The 16,272-nt window shown below is 41.9% G+C and overlaps 1 protein-coding gene across 1 annotated transcript; it reads left to right on the forward strand.

Moving 5' to 3' along the window:
* The first annotated feature begins 13,164 nt into the window (after positions 1–13,164).
* insm1b (insulinoma-associated 1b) lies at positions 13,165–15,857 on the forward strand. The gene has a single exon (XM_035407984.1). The coding sequence runs from the start codon at positions 13,514–13,516 to the stop codon at positions 14,927–14,929; it is 1,416 nt and encodes a 471-aa protein (XP_035263875.1). The 5' UTR covers positions 13,165–13,513; the 3' UTR covers positions 14,930–15,857.
* Positions 15,858–16,272: the final 415 nt, after the last annotated feature.

Here is a 16,272-nt window from a genome sequence, read left to right on the forward strand (position 1 = left end):
GACTGTGACCTATCAACATCATCAGAGTCTGAATATCTTATTTTCAGGTTGTCCTATAAGCGATACAAAAACTTTGCATTTGAATGGATCTCTATGGGAATTGGGGGGTGGGACTAGATTCAGCTGTAAATTATGCTGATACAGTATGGAACACATTTGTTGGCTCAATGGCTTCAAGTCATCAAGGGTCCAAGGTATCAAATGAGCCTCAAACAATCGTGCTGCTGCCAGATATGCAGTAGATACTACAAGCATTGTTTCTCCTGAATATTTTTTCCATTGAGTTCAACAGGAAAATCTAAAACCTGTACCACTGCTCTGTTAATGTATGAGGACGTCCTAGATGCCTCAGCTGAAGTCCTACTTTAGTCTGGCCTTACATAGATTTGACATCTCCGGGAATGAGTAGGCGGGCAAATTTTCAGCAGGGCTTCCCACTGTCTCCAACCCTGCTTTTTTCTTTAATCTCAAACTCTCGGGTGTCTGAAAACACAGGAACAACGGGCCAGGTGAGGCACTGAACTCTGAAGCTGCGAGTCACTGGCATTTCTCAGTGGCATTTGAAGATGAGCACCCACTCATCCCCACCCCCTCCCCCTACCCCCCAGAGGTGGGCTGGGATGACACAGCAGGATGTTCTGCAGTAAGCAGAGACTGCAAGAGAAGCCTTGGCAGAGGCACCTGTGCAATTTGCCGAAACAAAAATGCCCAGTGCGTAACCTTTTACATTTAATACACGGAATACCAGGTGCATTTAAAGTCTTCGTGTCAAGTTTTTTAAAAAAAGGATGCAAGAGGAAGTTGTTTCGGTAGGGCACGGCAAACACAAAACAAATGTTTGTGAATGCAAGGTACATTAAATTGAACACAGTGTGTGGGCTTTAGTTCCAATAGATTTCAGCCATAGGCAATTATGAATGGCACTGTTTTTTTAAATGAAAAAAGGAGGTTGCCAGACTCTGGAGTTCCCACCACTGAATAACGTGGAGCTACAGCCACAGGGCAGGAAGGCAACCTTACACCGAGCTCACAAGCTTGGGTCAGACACAGCCACAGGTCCAAGTTAGACGCAATGCCATTCAGGCCACAGAGCCAGTTAAGAGACATCATCACAAGGCAGTGTGGTTGACACCTACACTGATAAAGAGAAAACTGAAATAAACGTTTCATAACTTTCCACTTTTATAAAAATTAAAAAATATATCTTTTTTTAAATTTATTTATAAAAGTTACAATGTTATTGGACTAAGTTTCCAACAGCTAACTTTCACCCATCAAATACTTGGCTGGAAAAGTATTTTGTAGAATTGGTTCAGTCATTTCAAAAATTTAGTTAAGCAAATACAATACAAACAAAGAGCAATGATGTAGCCGAAAGCACCACCTTGATTTGATTAGGTAATCATATTTTCTAATCCCACTGTCTTGAGAGGAGGCACAGAATTAGTCTGTAATTACTGATCTCATGATTGCAGAAAACATGTTGCAAATCAGGCCACGGAATCTTAATCCAAGTGCCATGAAATCATGATGATTAAACAGTCACTTAATTGATGAAGACTGTATTTCAACAAATCATTTTCCCTGAATAATGGCTCTTAACATTTAAAAAAAACTCAAAAGACCTGATTGCAGCGACCAAGAATTATCAGTATATTATTACATGCATTTCCCTTTTTAGAAAAGCTGTGATTCAGTTTTTAAATATACAAATAATGTTAGGTGTTCTCTATGAAAGTGGCAAACCAGCCTATGTAGGTGCTCTGTGGATCTGCTCTGATTTATATTTGTTGGATTATTCTCTGCTGATTTGCAGACCAATGTCCATTTGAATATATGCGGAAAACCTCAATTTTAGCAAAGGGTTCCACACATCAGGTTTACCGTGGCCACTGTTTGGTCAACAGGGCAGTGATCTTGAAGAGTGATACATCACACACTCTCATTCTGCATAGTGGGAGGAGACCTGCTGACCATCAGGAGCACATGTACACTCACGTAACGCGTTACACATCTTTTCTTTTGCCTTTGATGTTCTTTGGAAACCTGTGTCAAATCATTTGTATTTTTCCCCTTAATAAACGGTAGCCTACTCGGTTATATATTTCCTTTGGTGGTTGATGATTTGTTACCCAAGGCCATGGAAACGACAGACCGATCGCAGACTGATCGATGCGCCGTTGTGAATGCCATGCTTGTCGTCACTGGTGGTCCCTTGATACTATATCGCAATGATCGCAGACAGCTTTCAGCGTCTTCTAGATTGAGACACGCCGTCCTCGTTCTTGTCAATGTCCCAATGCCTCTGTGCCCTTGTCCTCTCCCCTCTTTTCACCAAATACGATCATCACGACTACCTGCTGGCTAACCGCCTACTGGGGGAGTTTTTTTCCCCATCTTTTTTTTTTTTTTTTACATCAGGAGGGCTCATGGCGTTGCTGCCGGTAACGCTATGATTGATTTCATTTGATGTGCCTTATTATGCAAAATGCTCCCAACTCCCACCGTATAATTAGGACTTAATTAATTTGAGCGAAATCTTTCATCTGTCTGGGGCAGACTGGCTTCTTCCTTCCATTTACAACATGATATTAATTTTGGGAGGGAGCAGTGCTCCGCTGATGAAAAGACTGATATAATTAATTAAGTCTAATTTTTTTTTCTTTCTGAGAGAAAATAAGTGCAGCGAGCAGAGCCTGATTAACCCTATTATATTAACTAATTAGGGGATCGTTTCGTAATCAAGGAAGTAGCCCAATTATGAGAGAATTCAAATTATGGTATCTAATGAGGAGGATGTCAATTTGGAATATGCTTTGTTTGGAAAACGTGACATTCCGAATTTCCATAAAAACACCGTTTACTTGTCTGCGAGTAAGAGGAGCAATTTCAAGCTGCCCTGAACCTTCAGGAAATCGGTCCACGCTGCATTTGTGCACAGCCTACTGGCGTCTCCGATAAAGAGAGCGAGAAATAGAGATTTGTAAGTTACACAGTATCCATTAATGGTCAAATGTTTAGACTTTTCGTTTGTTTGGACGATTCTAGGATTCGCAGTTATCAGGGAAAACGATGCTGCGATTGACTGTTTTTGTTTTTTCAGGTCTTAGCGTCTTTTTAGATTCTGTGACCTCTTAATCTTCAACGATACAGGGCATTTAGGTAACTGTGACAACTAGCCTACTGAGCGGAGCTAAAGCCAATCACTTCACACAAAAACAAAGTTGACTACGTGCAAAACCTCTCCTTTTTCAAATTCACTGAGTTAATTCATTGTTACTAATATACTAAATTAGGAAAATGCAAGTGAGCAGTGAACAGACACATTAGGAGTTCTGAATTCTTGTCTGGCTTTTACTCGTCCGGAGTAGAACCAGTTTTCAGTACCACGGACAGCGACCTCCCCGTTCTTCGTGCTTGTGGAGATAATTTTCTTTTCGAATAGAGTTCCTCTGATTTCTGCCTCACTACGCACGGAGAGGGTTAATGCGCATCGGTGCAAAGGATCAGGCCAGAATCTGTCAGAACAATGAGAGAGCAATGTGGAGGTTTCGGAAGTGCGTCGAGGGCGGTGCTGTAGACACATTCGTCATTAGAAGAGGATGGATGAGGTCAATTATCCTTCCCATCCAACATCTTTCATGGTTCAGCTGATGATGCAACTGTCCGCTCTGGTCTCATCAAGTTAACGATTACATCACCCGGCATTTCTCCGGTCAATGCAGTTGGCCTACCCCTGCATTTGGAGTCTGCAAACACCGCGGTGATGTCCATTCCGTCCCACAAGCATAGCACTAGCCAGACGGCTGTAACCAATTTGGTTTGATTGAATGTGGAATTCAGATATGAACTCCTACAGGCAGTCGTCTCAACCATCAAAAAGACATCAAAAAAGGTTTATGTTTTTTTCTGATTAATTTCCTCGTCCGAAATCAGCCCAGTACACGTTACACACATAGACTACTAAGATTAGAATGCACAAGTGTGCGTGCCAGTGTGTACATTCACCTGTAACCATCACTGTTCGAAGACATCACTTTCAAAAACCACATCTCTCTAGTGTGGAGATCTCCACTGCACTGTTATCTGTTTTCTCATTCATTCTTTCTAGCTCTTTATCTGTTACTCACTCCCTTTGTTCTTTTACCCTATATATATATATATATATATATATATATTTCTCTGCAACAGTAGAAGATAGGGAGTGGGAAACAGAATGACACAGAGCTCTACCTCTGCCTCTCCTTCTCTGTCCACTACTTCTCTCCCCCCGTTTCTCTCCATCTAACTGTTAATCTCCGTCTCTCCACGCTACTCTCTCCATCCCCCCGTTACTCTCCCCTCCTCATTAACACTTTCTGTCCCGCACAATAATCTGCCTTTATTACTCTCTTTGTGTGTGTTAGCCCCCCCACACCCCCCACCCCCCACCCCTTGGTAACAGCTGCAGTGTGGAGAGCTCTTGTTGTGATATAATTGAATGTGCAGGGGGAGAGCAGTACAGTGCAGAATTCAGCCCCGGCTTCCTTATTATCTTTCAAAAAACAGGCTTTGTACAGGAGCTTTGTGATCTGGTCATGAATACAGAGATAAGTGCGCGGGATATAAAGGTGAGAGTAGTGGAGGGAGGAGGTGGGTGTGGGGGGTATGGATCAGGGTGGGGAGGGTTGAAAGAGGTGCATTTTTGATCAGCAGAAACGGAGCAATCATTTCATACCTCCATGGACACAAGGTAAATTACATTTTAACATTCCAGTACTTGAATCCCATCTTAACATCATTGAATAGGAGAGGAGGGATTTTTTTTATTTTCTATTTTTTCAGAATAGGAGGGATATGTTTTTCTTTACACCAAAAAAAAAAACCTACAACACAATCATAATATGACCCAGACTGCTGAGGTTGTGTATATTCCATTACCAAAAACGATTTTCTATGAGACAGAATGCAGAATGATTAACTAAGTGGTCTTTCTTTAGCTATATCCAGGCCACACCCTAATGTTCTCCTCTGATTTTTTTTTTCCACACAAAAGTTGGCAGATATTATAATTATAGTAGAACCTCAGGGATACAAAACTCAGAGTTATGGATTTGCCAGTCAATGGAACAGGGTATGAACCTGGAAGTGGAATATGCAATTATGCCTTTTCAAGTGTCTTATAGATTATCTTTGTCACTGTCACTGACACAAAAGGTGAGCATTAAAAGGAAATGAGTCATACATTCATTGATTAAAGGGATTGATAATCCATTTTCTTTAAAAAATTAAAAAAATTTTTAGAGTATGTTGTCAATTGGCCCAGACAGTATGTGTGCGTGCTTCTTTGGGGTGTTTTGAGTTTCAAACAACCCCCTTTCCTGACGTTTTTGCATCTCTCAGGTTTTTGCCACATTTTACCACATTTTCTTTCTTTTCTTTTTTGTCTTTCTTACAAGCACACACTTTCTGCACAAGAAATGATGAGCACATAAAGCTGTTTCACTGGAGACACCCCCCGTCCCATCCCCCCCACCCCCGTCCCACCCCCGTCCCACACACACACACACCAGTGGCTGATTATAGTAGAGCAGGGACTGTTCCTTGGAAAAGTCAGACCATCCTGTTGCCAAGTGATATCCCAGAGTTCCACAGCATTAGAGAAAGCAGTCAAACCGGCCAATGGAATCATGTCTGTTCCCGTATCAGTGGTCAAATCGTTTTCCTTTCATAGTCTGTGATGTTTGGATCTGATGGTTATTGTCATTCTGCTTTGCCTACCTATCGCTGTTGTCATGCAATCACAGACATGACTGATACAGTGGAAACTCCTCCCACTAATCAGTCCCTCTCTTTTCTGTCACCTTTCCGTTCACCATACCATTCATCGTAGCGTTCACCGCACCAAAGCCCGTACCATTCTGTGCCATTGTACTGCTGCACCATTCATCTTACTGCACGGACCACTGTGTCACCATGAAAACTGTTTACCTGGATAAATGACCAACTGGGCCAAGGCCTCTGTCTGTCTGTCAGGGGAAACGAGATCACATGGTCACGAGAAGAGGCTGACAGAGTCAACATTCAAAATATCAAAGCCTGGATCTTGATGCAGAACTACTACAGATTCAGCGATTCCCTCATTCATATTGATATTAGTGAAATCCAGGTAGATACTGGTGACCAAGAAAACAATATTTAAGCAAAGCAAGAGCCACAGTGAATGTACTTATAATTCAGTATCATGAACTTAGAATCAATTTAGCCATGTAAAATCTTTTATATATATATATATATATATATATATATATATACACACACACACACACAGTTTGGGTAACATTTTTGACACTCTTTTGTTTTTCCCAACCCTGTAATGATTCACTTCCTATTAACAAATTGACTTTAAATTGCCACTGCAGTCTTTGGCTGTGGGTGCCTGTTAAAGCCAGGATGGGTTGTCTTCACTCTGATCCACTTGAGTGTCTCTCTGACATTGTCTACATGCTGCCACATAGGGAGACAGTTATCAGTTAGCTCATCTGCAGATGAGTCATCAGTGATGCCGAAAGAAATCTTTAACACAGTTAAGAACTCAGAAGATGGCTATCGATTTCTCCGGTAGAAGAAGGCTGGACTAAATGAACAAGTCACAAGTCAGACACCTACAACTCAGGCTGTCACTTCTGAACATACTGGATGTGATAATGAGTAAGGGGGGGAGGTGGGTTGCAGAAAGTGCTTGGTTATCCAGCCTTACTGAATAGCTTCAACTCACTCATGTGAGAAATTTTCCATATATCCTTTAAGTCCATTCCCATATATCCTTTAAAACACAATAAAGCATCCATTTTCCTCTGAAATTTACCTCATGAATTGCTAAAACAGCTACCACCTCCCCAACATTCTAGTAACCCTCAATTCTATGTGCATACTACTGTGCACCTTTGACTCCAGTGACAAAAGTGTTTCTGCCCTTGTTTCTACCCTCTATTGAATGCATGCTGGAGGTCTTCTCCAACCACCACAGCAGCCTGAAAAGGCTCTCTTCCAGAACCAAATTCTCCTTCTTGCTTTTTATTTTAGATTTGGAAAGTCTACGTGTGGGCCTGTACATCAGTGCAATGTCTGTCTGTTTTCTGGAGCATATACAAGCCACCATTTCCTTTTCTTCCTAGGTCACACAGCTGAGCTGCAGTCAGGAGGAAGACACTTCAAGCACTGGTGGGCAGCGTACAGGTGTATGCAAATTACATGTGTCTAATTGATGAGAGTCTTCACAGGTGCACAATGCTGACTGAAGCCATGTCTTAACGATGCCACAGCCAGGTAGCCACAGATGGCACTGGCATGGGCAGGATTCAATACCAGACCAGAGGGTACATCCAAACACAGGAAGAGTGGCTCAGCTGGATGAGCTTCCCAGCAGAAAATGGTCATATTCATGATTCTGTTCAGATTCGCTGACCATACCTTCATCTGGATGGGCTACTGATGCACAGGGAAAATGAGAAGAGCCTTTCACTTGATATGAAGACAGGATGTGCTGCATGACCAATCCCCATGAGCATGCAAGCACAGCCACATTCTAACCATCTCCTGTGCCCATTTGCAACATCTCACTTTGTAGTTCTCAATCTTTCAATGCATTATCAGAGACAACAATACAGTCTGGAGAATTTGCCAGTCCATTGCAGGACACACACCATTCACTCACACCTACACTCCTACCCACACTCATACCTAGAGGAAAATTAGACTCTCCAATTCATCTAACCTGCATGTATTTGGACTGTGGGAGGAAACCGGAGTAAACCCACGGGGAGAACATGTAAACTCCACACAGAAAGGCATGTGAGCAGTGGTACATTTGCCAACTAGTTGAGTGCACTATGCACAGGTGGGAAAATACGAGGAGATAAGCCTTTGTGATTAGACAGTGGAGCAATGTGAGCCCCAATAATGCTTGCGGCAACAACAGGCAGCCAGTCACTGACGTTAATGAATCAATCAAATTGCTCTGGCATGAAAATATATATGTAAGTAAAACTATGATTCAAAATGAGTGGTCACACACCGCTTATACATCATGGCTCTACTAATTTTGGGGTTCGCAAAGCTTCACTCCCCCATTGTTCCAGCTTTGTTAATTGTTATTGACACTGATAACGAGGTCTTTCTCAGGCCAGTTGAGTGCGGTAGTGTGAGAGGTTATGAGAGTGCCCAGGAGTGGCTGGGATGGCATTCTGGAAACAGCCCCTGGCTTCAATCCCAGTCTCCAGCTGGGAACACAGGCTGCTGCTCAACACATCGTGCTATGTGCTATCGTGCAACAGACTGCGTAACTACCGACCAGGCTTTCTGACTGCAGAGCACGCTGTGTGACTGCTGAACAGACCGCACCGCCACTGAACAGACCATTCACACAGACTGCTCAACTGCAGAACACACTACGAAACTGCTGATCGGTCTGTGCAGCCTCTGAGAAGGTTCTGCAACCACAGAACACCCCGAGTGACCGCCAGACATGCCATATGAACGCGTAACACAACAGACTGTGACTAGCCAACAAGCTGCAACTTCTCAGCAGAGCACATGGGGGTTGATCATATCCACTTCAGTCAGAGGTTGGGTCATGTCTTCCATGAAACTGTATACTACACAGGTAGCACAGCACTATCTGCACAGAAGAGAGCAGTATGTGCAGGTAGGCCTATTCATTACAAGCTGAACCCTTTGCGTACAGAAGGCAAAAATTGCTATAGAGAGCTTCATTAAGCCCAGTTATGAAGACAGTATGTGAAGATATGGCAGAGTTCACGCTCCAGATTTTCCTCTGCCTATTGTCTGTTGAATTCTTTATTTTTTCAAAGTCTTCCCTGTAACCATAAAAACCCAATTTTTTCTCCCCCATTGGTAGATTTCATGTAGCCAAAAGAATAGGCCAGAAACAGAAGATGAAATCCATTTAGCCTTTTGTGAAAAAATGAGAGGAGAAAAATGCCAAAAAGAGCCTGTACAATCTGTGACCATAAACACCAATTTCATTTGTCTGACCTTGAACTGGCGTCAGCGAATGTTTGAGACACACCTTTCAGTAATCGTTTTCTGAAACTTAAACATGACCCCAAAAACGTTTGCTCCATTGTCTGCCCGTTTAATCTGTTTGTGCAATTGTTCTGCCTGTTTTGCCGAACAGACAGGAGGCCAGGGCCGAAGCTGCCCTAAATCGGTCATCAGCCTCTCTAGCTCTGATTAAATCCAGATTCTTTACTGGGTCTTGCCATGGAGCTGAATGTAACCACTTTAAATTTAATTATTGGAGCTGGCTGAACATCAAGAACATCCATTAAAATAATTGATTGATCATGCTGTTCTGAAGGGGGGGGATTTCATGAACAAACCAGCCTGTGACATGCTAGGGGCGGTTTATCACTTCTTAACAAACAGGCCATGGGTTTTTATATATTTTGTGGGTAACAATGTAAGAGAGAGAGAGTGTGTGTGTGTGTGTGTGTGTGTGTTAGTAGTTTCGCATCCGCAATCTCATGTGGCTTTAAGGTGCTGCGGTCGCTTGGTAGGTGCAAAACAGGAAGTGCACCGCATGACTCCATCCTCCCGAATACAAATTTACTAAAGTCTGTTTACCTCCGATTGGCCAATCCGCGTGATTGACAGCATGCATATGTGCTGTAAACCATGCTGAAACATGATCTTGTACCCTCGACGACAAATTGCGCATCATCTATAATGCAGTCTGTGTGCGGCTGTTTGATTTGACTCATTTCCACTGCCATGGTCATGCGGAATGCCAACCTTGTTGGCTCAGGTCTCAAAGTACCCGGGACCATGCGCTACCAGTTGCAAGAAAAGTAGGCAAATGGTAACCCATTAAGCCACACCGCTACGAATTATAAGCGCAATAGAAAAACACAGAAAGTTACATGTACATGTGGATGCTTTATGAAAACCTTTTTCTTTTTAGGCTGTAGGAAAAGAGTTTAGGCTGTTTATTATTGCTTGTTTGTCTGAAGGTAAATCTATGTTTTTTGATGACAGGCATGGTTTATTCCAGCGTCATTCATCTTGACGCCTTAACCTTTAATTGTAGCCAACAATACATATTGCATAAATACATGATTTCAAATTAAGAAGTGAGATTATGTCCCATCTGTAGGCACATGTGTAAGTGTAAGTGTAACAGAGGAAATTTGGTGAAACATCTCAGGGGTTATTTTTAGAGCCTTGGCTAATCTCAAGCGTGCTTAGACCCTAAACCTCTGCCCCTGAACACTTAATACAGATTTTTAAAAGACCCTTTCTTGCTTTAAAGGCGGGGCACTCTGTGCGACTCCACGGGACTGATAAGGTCTAGAATGAATGGAAGTGGATAGTGTGAACATTAGGAAGGGACGGGCAGCTGTATGCTAATGAATGGCAAACCTTCAGTACGCCTACGTCTCCCGCCGAGCAGCACGCGCCACTGAACAAACACTCACACAGGCATCCGCAACAAACGCTTGCGAGTCTTCGAGTTTGAAAACGAGTGAGAGACAGAAGTAATCTGTGTTAAAATGCCACCGAACCATGTTGCTCTCTTGACCACTAAACAAACATAAACGTTAGATCAAATCCATATGATAAAACCGTAAAGAATGAATGTTCAAATAAAGTTTTCATGTAGGCTGAACACATGAATGGATGCATTTAAAAAATGAAATTAAATTTTGACAGACTTTTTCAACTTTGCACTTCACCCAAAAAATACGTTGGGGTTCACTTTTCAAAATGTCTCATCGCCGTCAAGATCCGGTTTCTTGTAGCCTATGAACCAAACTAACAAAAATGGAGAAACGTAACACAAACTCAGTATTTAAATGCGTAACTAGTCATAGGGCATAGCATATATATATATACTGCGACCGATGGATCTAAAAAGAAAACTAGGCCCAAGACAACCTATAGGCGGAATACACATGTACACATTGTCTTCTCATTTTGTAGCTACATATATTTGACCGATGGTGTATGTTGTCAGCACGCACTTTAATATTTGCAATGTTTTCTCATTTATAATATCTGAATTTTCATTAGGCTACCACTGCATCTCCTATGTGTAGGGATTCCTCACGTAAAGTAGCGTCATTTCAGTTCCCTGCATGTAATTACAGTCTACACGAACCGCAACAGTGTGTCTTGTGTCAGCGTTTTTGTAAGGATTGTTTGTATGTATATCTTAATAAATCAGGAGCGTAAATGAAACGGCGTGTGCTCTGGGAAATGTCAGCTTCATTGCTTGTGTAATTATTTGACTCGGTCCCAGTGCAGCTTTATGCTAATGAGGAGAACAATGAGAGATGATAGAGCTTCATTCTAGCCCTGCCTCCGCGTGCACAGAAACGAGGAGCAATTCCTGCGGAGGGCTGGACGATGAAATAACGAAGGCCAGCTACGCACGCACAAACAAACATACATTCAACACGGCGTGGCACACACAACCTAAATTCAATGGAACATGTAGACATTAGTATAAACGTTCTGTGCTGTGATTGAAGCTAATTGTTTGATGTCCGGACTACATGAATACGACTTTATTCTTGGATACTAAAATAATTTATTTTCTAATTATTTGTTAAGCCACAAGTGAATACACACATCATCTGTTGACTACGTTTGTTCAAATAGAAATAAAATTAATTAATATTAACTAGCCTATAAGCAAATATTTGAAATGCTATGTAGGCTATATATTTTCGGGTATCATCCTATATATTAAGCAACCCGTTGATAAAAATAAATGACATCACAGAGAATAATTATTTTGCCATTATTATTTAGTAACATACCAAGTGGGCAGTCCTCTGGTTCGTATTTTATTATTATTATTATTATTATTATTATTATTATTATTAATAGTAGTAGTAGTAGTATTCGAGCAATCAAAACTTTTTATATGCAACGTATATTTTCAGTAAAGTTTTTTTTACACTGTTCTTTATGTTAGCTCATGAATGATAATTAACTTTTTCCTTAATTGCACCAATGTGTTCGGAGACTTCCCGCAATCTCTTTGTGTAAAATATAGGCTACACACATAAGAATAAGCTATTTGGGAAGTAGCATACGTTCAAATCACAGGAGCTTTAAATCAATATTTTATCAAAGATTCAAGAAAATATAGCATAGCTTCTGCATTAACTGAAAGCGTAGCCTGCTCCCTTGCCCCTCCTGTGTGCACATCTCTGCACATTTTATTTAAAGTCGCTGAGCAACATCAGACCAGTGGCAGTTGTGCGGGTTCAATGGGGGGATCACCATGGATTGACCCTCTTGGATATGGTCTTCTTTGTTAGGAGCACTGATTACACTCAGCACGCGCCTATCTTTTGGCCAGATTGTCTGTGTGTCCCATTTCACAGTGAAGAGGTCAATTTGCCTTTCAAACGCAAACGGGACATACAGCTTGGGCCGGCATGTCTATTGTGTTGTGAGGCTCTCTTATTATTTATGTATGCGTAAGACTTCTGATTTATAAGTCGTGTTAAACTGCCGAATGGGACACGTGCCACAGTGTGTGCCTTATTTTAACTATCTCTGCAACGGATTGTTTGTTTGTCAGTGCCCTATGTGTATATATATATATATATATATATATATATATATATATATATATATATATACATGCACAAACACATGAATAGCGTAAAAGCTTATTCGGTTTCCTCGCAGTACTTCGTTCTATATTAACAACAGCAATTAGTTTGACTGTTATTTACCCCACAATTAACAAAAAAATCCCCTTTAAATTACGAAAACATCTGCGACTTTCTTGCACAGAAAAACATTGCATTCAGTATTTCCTTGCCTTGAGAATTTTAGCATCATTTTATAGTTCTTTATACCTCACAGCTCAGATAGAAGAAACTTCTTTGTTGCAATTTCAGTTAGAAGCCCCCCCGCCCCCCCAACAACGCACACACACACACACACCATTTTAATGGTAAATTCTGATGATTGTGGTAGTGACAGACATTTCCTTTTGGCAGCCCAGCGATCCCCGAAGGAGACGCACAAAGCCGGGGCACGTGCGCATTTGTATAGAAACTCATCAGACCGTAAAAAGAGGAGGGACACGGCGTGTGCCTTTATCTGGGAGGGGCAAAAAAGAAAAAACGCAGAGTAATATAATAAACCGCAGGTACATCTGCTAAGCAATCTGCAAACCCTCCTACATTCCCCCCGAAACCAAGTCTTTCTACCCTCCCACAAGCAAATCCATAGGGATCTTCGTTTCATCTGATTGGTCGGGGATGTGGCAACAAGGGGCGAGAACAATGGCATCATTCCTCCTTAAAAAGAGTGCAGCTATGCCTTGGAGACGAAAGCATTTTAGGAAGAGAAAGATCAATAGACGATAGATACAGTCTGATTCAAAGTTTCAAGCGTGCCTCTTATTCACCCTAAACCTGGGTTTTAATTTTCTGGCACCTATCATTTTTCGTCCTAAGTGCCTTTTTTGTTTTTAAACGCAAAGATGCCCAAAGGTTTCTTGGTGAAAAGGAACAGAAAGGCCGGGCACGTCTCCTACAGGATTCGCAGCGATGAGGAAAACGACGAGAAAAAAATTCAAGCTTTGCCGAGAAAAACCGAGTCGCCCTCACCTGTGCCCGTCGCATCCAGCCCCAACGACGAAGGAACATCACCAAAGCCGGCGGCTGACACGCCGGTCTCAGTTCCGGATGCTAAACCTATCCAGTTCGGCAACCCGGAGGCCGTCTACCAAGGACTCTACAGCCCCACCCGGCCCATCAGTAAAGAGCACGAGAGAAGATATTTCGAGAGAAGTTTCAATCTGGGCTCGCCTATTTCCGCTGAATCATTCCCGACACCCGCCGCTCTCACCACTTTAGATCAGCTTCTGTTTGCTCCCGTGGACTTAAAAATCGGCACCAGCAACAGCAACCGCAGCGGTACCACCAGCAGCATCCCTACCACTGCCATCAGGAACACCATCAAAAGGTTATCATCCGACAATGAACGGAAGGGGAAACCTGTCGCGAAGAAACCCAAAGCAATCAGAAAGCTCAATTTCGAAGACGAAGTTACAACTTCACCCGTGCTTGGTCTGAAAATAAAAGAAGGTCCGGTCGATCTAAAGCCGAGACCACTGTCATCCGGAGGAAACAAGCCTTTAGGCGAGTTCATCTGTCAGCTCTGCAAGGAAGAATATGTTGACCCGTTTTCTTTAGCTCAGCACAAGTGCTCCAGAATAGTGAGGGTTGAATATAGGTGTCCTGAATGTGACAAGGTTTTCAGCTGCCCAGCAAACCTTGCCTCACACAGGCGTTGGCATAAACCGAGACCTCAAAACGCAGCAGCAATATCAGCTGCCCAGAATACCAAATCTGATATCGCCAAGATGCCTTCAGGTGTCAAGGCCGTGTCCGAAGACGAAAAAGAAACAAGGACCGATATTGTCTGTGACAGGGACACCCCCAGCCCCGGGTTGTCGGAGTCCGGATCCGAAGATGGTCTGTACGATTGTCATCAATGCGGGAAAAAGTTTAAGCGCCAGGCGTACCTTAGAAAGCATCTTTTGGGACACCAAGCATTGCAGAATAAAATACTCGAAGACCAGGAATTCCAAAACGCGGTGAAGGAGGAGACGCTCGGCCAGGTTCCTGTTTCAGACGAAAGCCAAAGCCTAGGTCCCTTGAATCTAAGCCCAGTGGAATGTTTGCTATGCCCGGTGTGTGGCGAGAATTTCCCCAACAGGGCCAGCCAAGAGCGGCACCTTCGCCTGCTGCACTCGTCCCAGGTTTTCCCCTGTAAATACTGCCCCACCACTTTCTACAGCTCACCGGGACTTACAAGGCACATTAACAAATGCCACCCCTCGGAAAATAGGCAGGTTATCCTCCTCCAAATGCCCGTGCGCCCTGCTTGCTAAATACAAGTCGTGCCTTTACGAGGGAAAAGAGTAGCACCTCCATGACAATAAGAACTACGCGCAGCACAAAAGTTCAAGTTGTCTGTGTCGGAGGGTTTACTTTTCCTTTCAAACCAATCAATGGCTAACGAAATTTTATGGAATTATAACTTGAAGCATATATTTTCAGATTTCTTTTAAGTTAGTTTATCATACAAAAAAACAAGACGTTAGTTTGACTGTTAAAAGTATTTTTCTAGAACCGCTGAACACGTGTTAATGTATTAGCTTCTAGACCTAAGAAATTGTTATTATAATGTAGGTGTACCTGTTGGCATAAAAGCCTTTAATTCACATGCTGTAAATGTATCTTTCAATTTAGCTTTATTATAGCTTGTGAATCGCTGACATTGACTTTTAGCCCCAACCTGAAACAAATCCTAATTATTTAAATTTAGTGTAGCCACAAATGCCTTTAGAGCTCTTCAACATGTGAATAATGCTGTATAATTGCCTTAAAAAGTTTAGTGTCAAATAATGATTGTTTTTCTTTTTTTTAATGAAGCTGGCACATATTTTATTATCGTTATCAATCTTATTGCAATGTTTCTTCATAATATTTATTTATTTATTCAAAAGTGATTATTTTATGTAAATTATTGTGTCGTGTGATTTATCCCGTGAGTCATCCTGACATTTCATGTCGTAGCCAAATGTTTCCTCTGTCATATTTATATATAAGTTGTTTCAAATGTTGTAGACGGTTTACAAATTTACTACAATCTACACAGCTCTTGTAAAACGTAAAGCTCTTACTTTAGGCGCAGTCTTTTTCTATACACAGGCTATTTTCTTAAATGTTAGCTTTTCTAGCGCTTTGATCGTATGTTTCAACTGTGTTGCCTATCTATCTATTAAATAAATAAACAAAAATATTTTCCAAAATTGACCGTGGTTCTTTGAAATAGTTTGTCTCTTTCCCCACATGCACCAAAGGAACTGCGTGGTCAATGGAAAATGCAACCAGGCCCGTCATAATACTGTATCGAATTCAGGATTTTAGATATAGCCCAGTTGCCATCTAAAATCTTGAAAACAAATGTAGCCTACAATCTAATTTTATTTTTCCATTATTAAAGTGATATATGGACACCAAATGCATATAGCCTAGCATCTGACCCATCGGCTACTAACCATGTTCCCATCTTAACTAAAAAATATATAAAAAGACTCCTCTTCCAACACAACTAACGTTTTTGTTTGCACATGTTACACAATGACACCCAAGGACATGTAAGGCTATGACAGTAGAACTTAATTGAAATTCTGAAATTATTCAATTACCAGTCCCAGTTTACATATCG

Source organism: Anguilla anguilla, chromosome 1 (assembly GCF_013347855.1).
Source record: "Anguilla anguilla isolate fAngAng1 chromosome 1, fAngAng1.pri, whole genome shotgun sequence".
NCBI classification, from domain to species: Eukaryota; Metazoa; Chordata; class Actinopteri; order Anguilliformes; family Anguillidae; genus Anguilla; species Anguilla anguilla.

Bases quoted from the DNA above. Each gene is read 5' to 3' on its own strand.
- insm1b (XM_035407984.1), top strand. From the start codon at position 13,514: ATGCCCAAAGGTTTCTTGGTGAAAAGGAACAGAAAGGCCGGGCACGTC.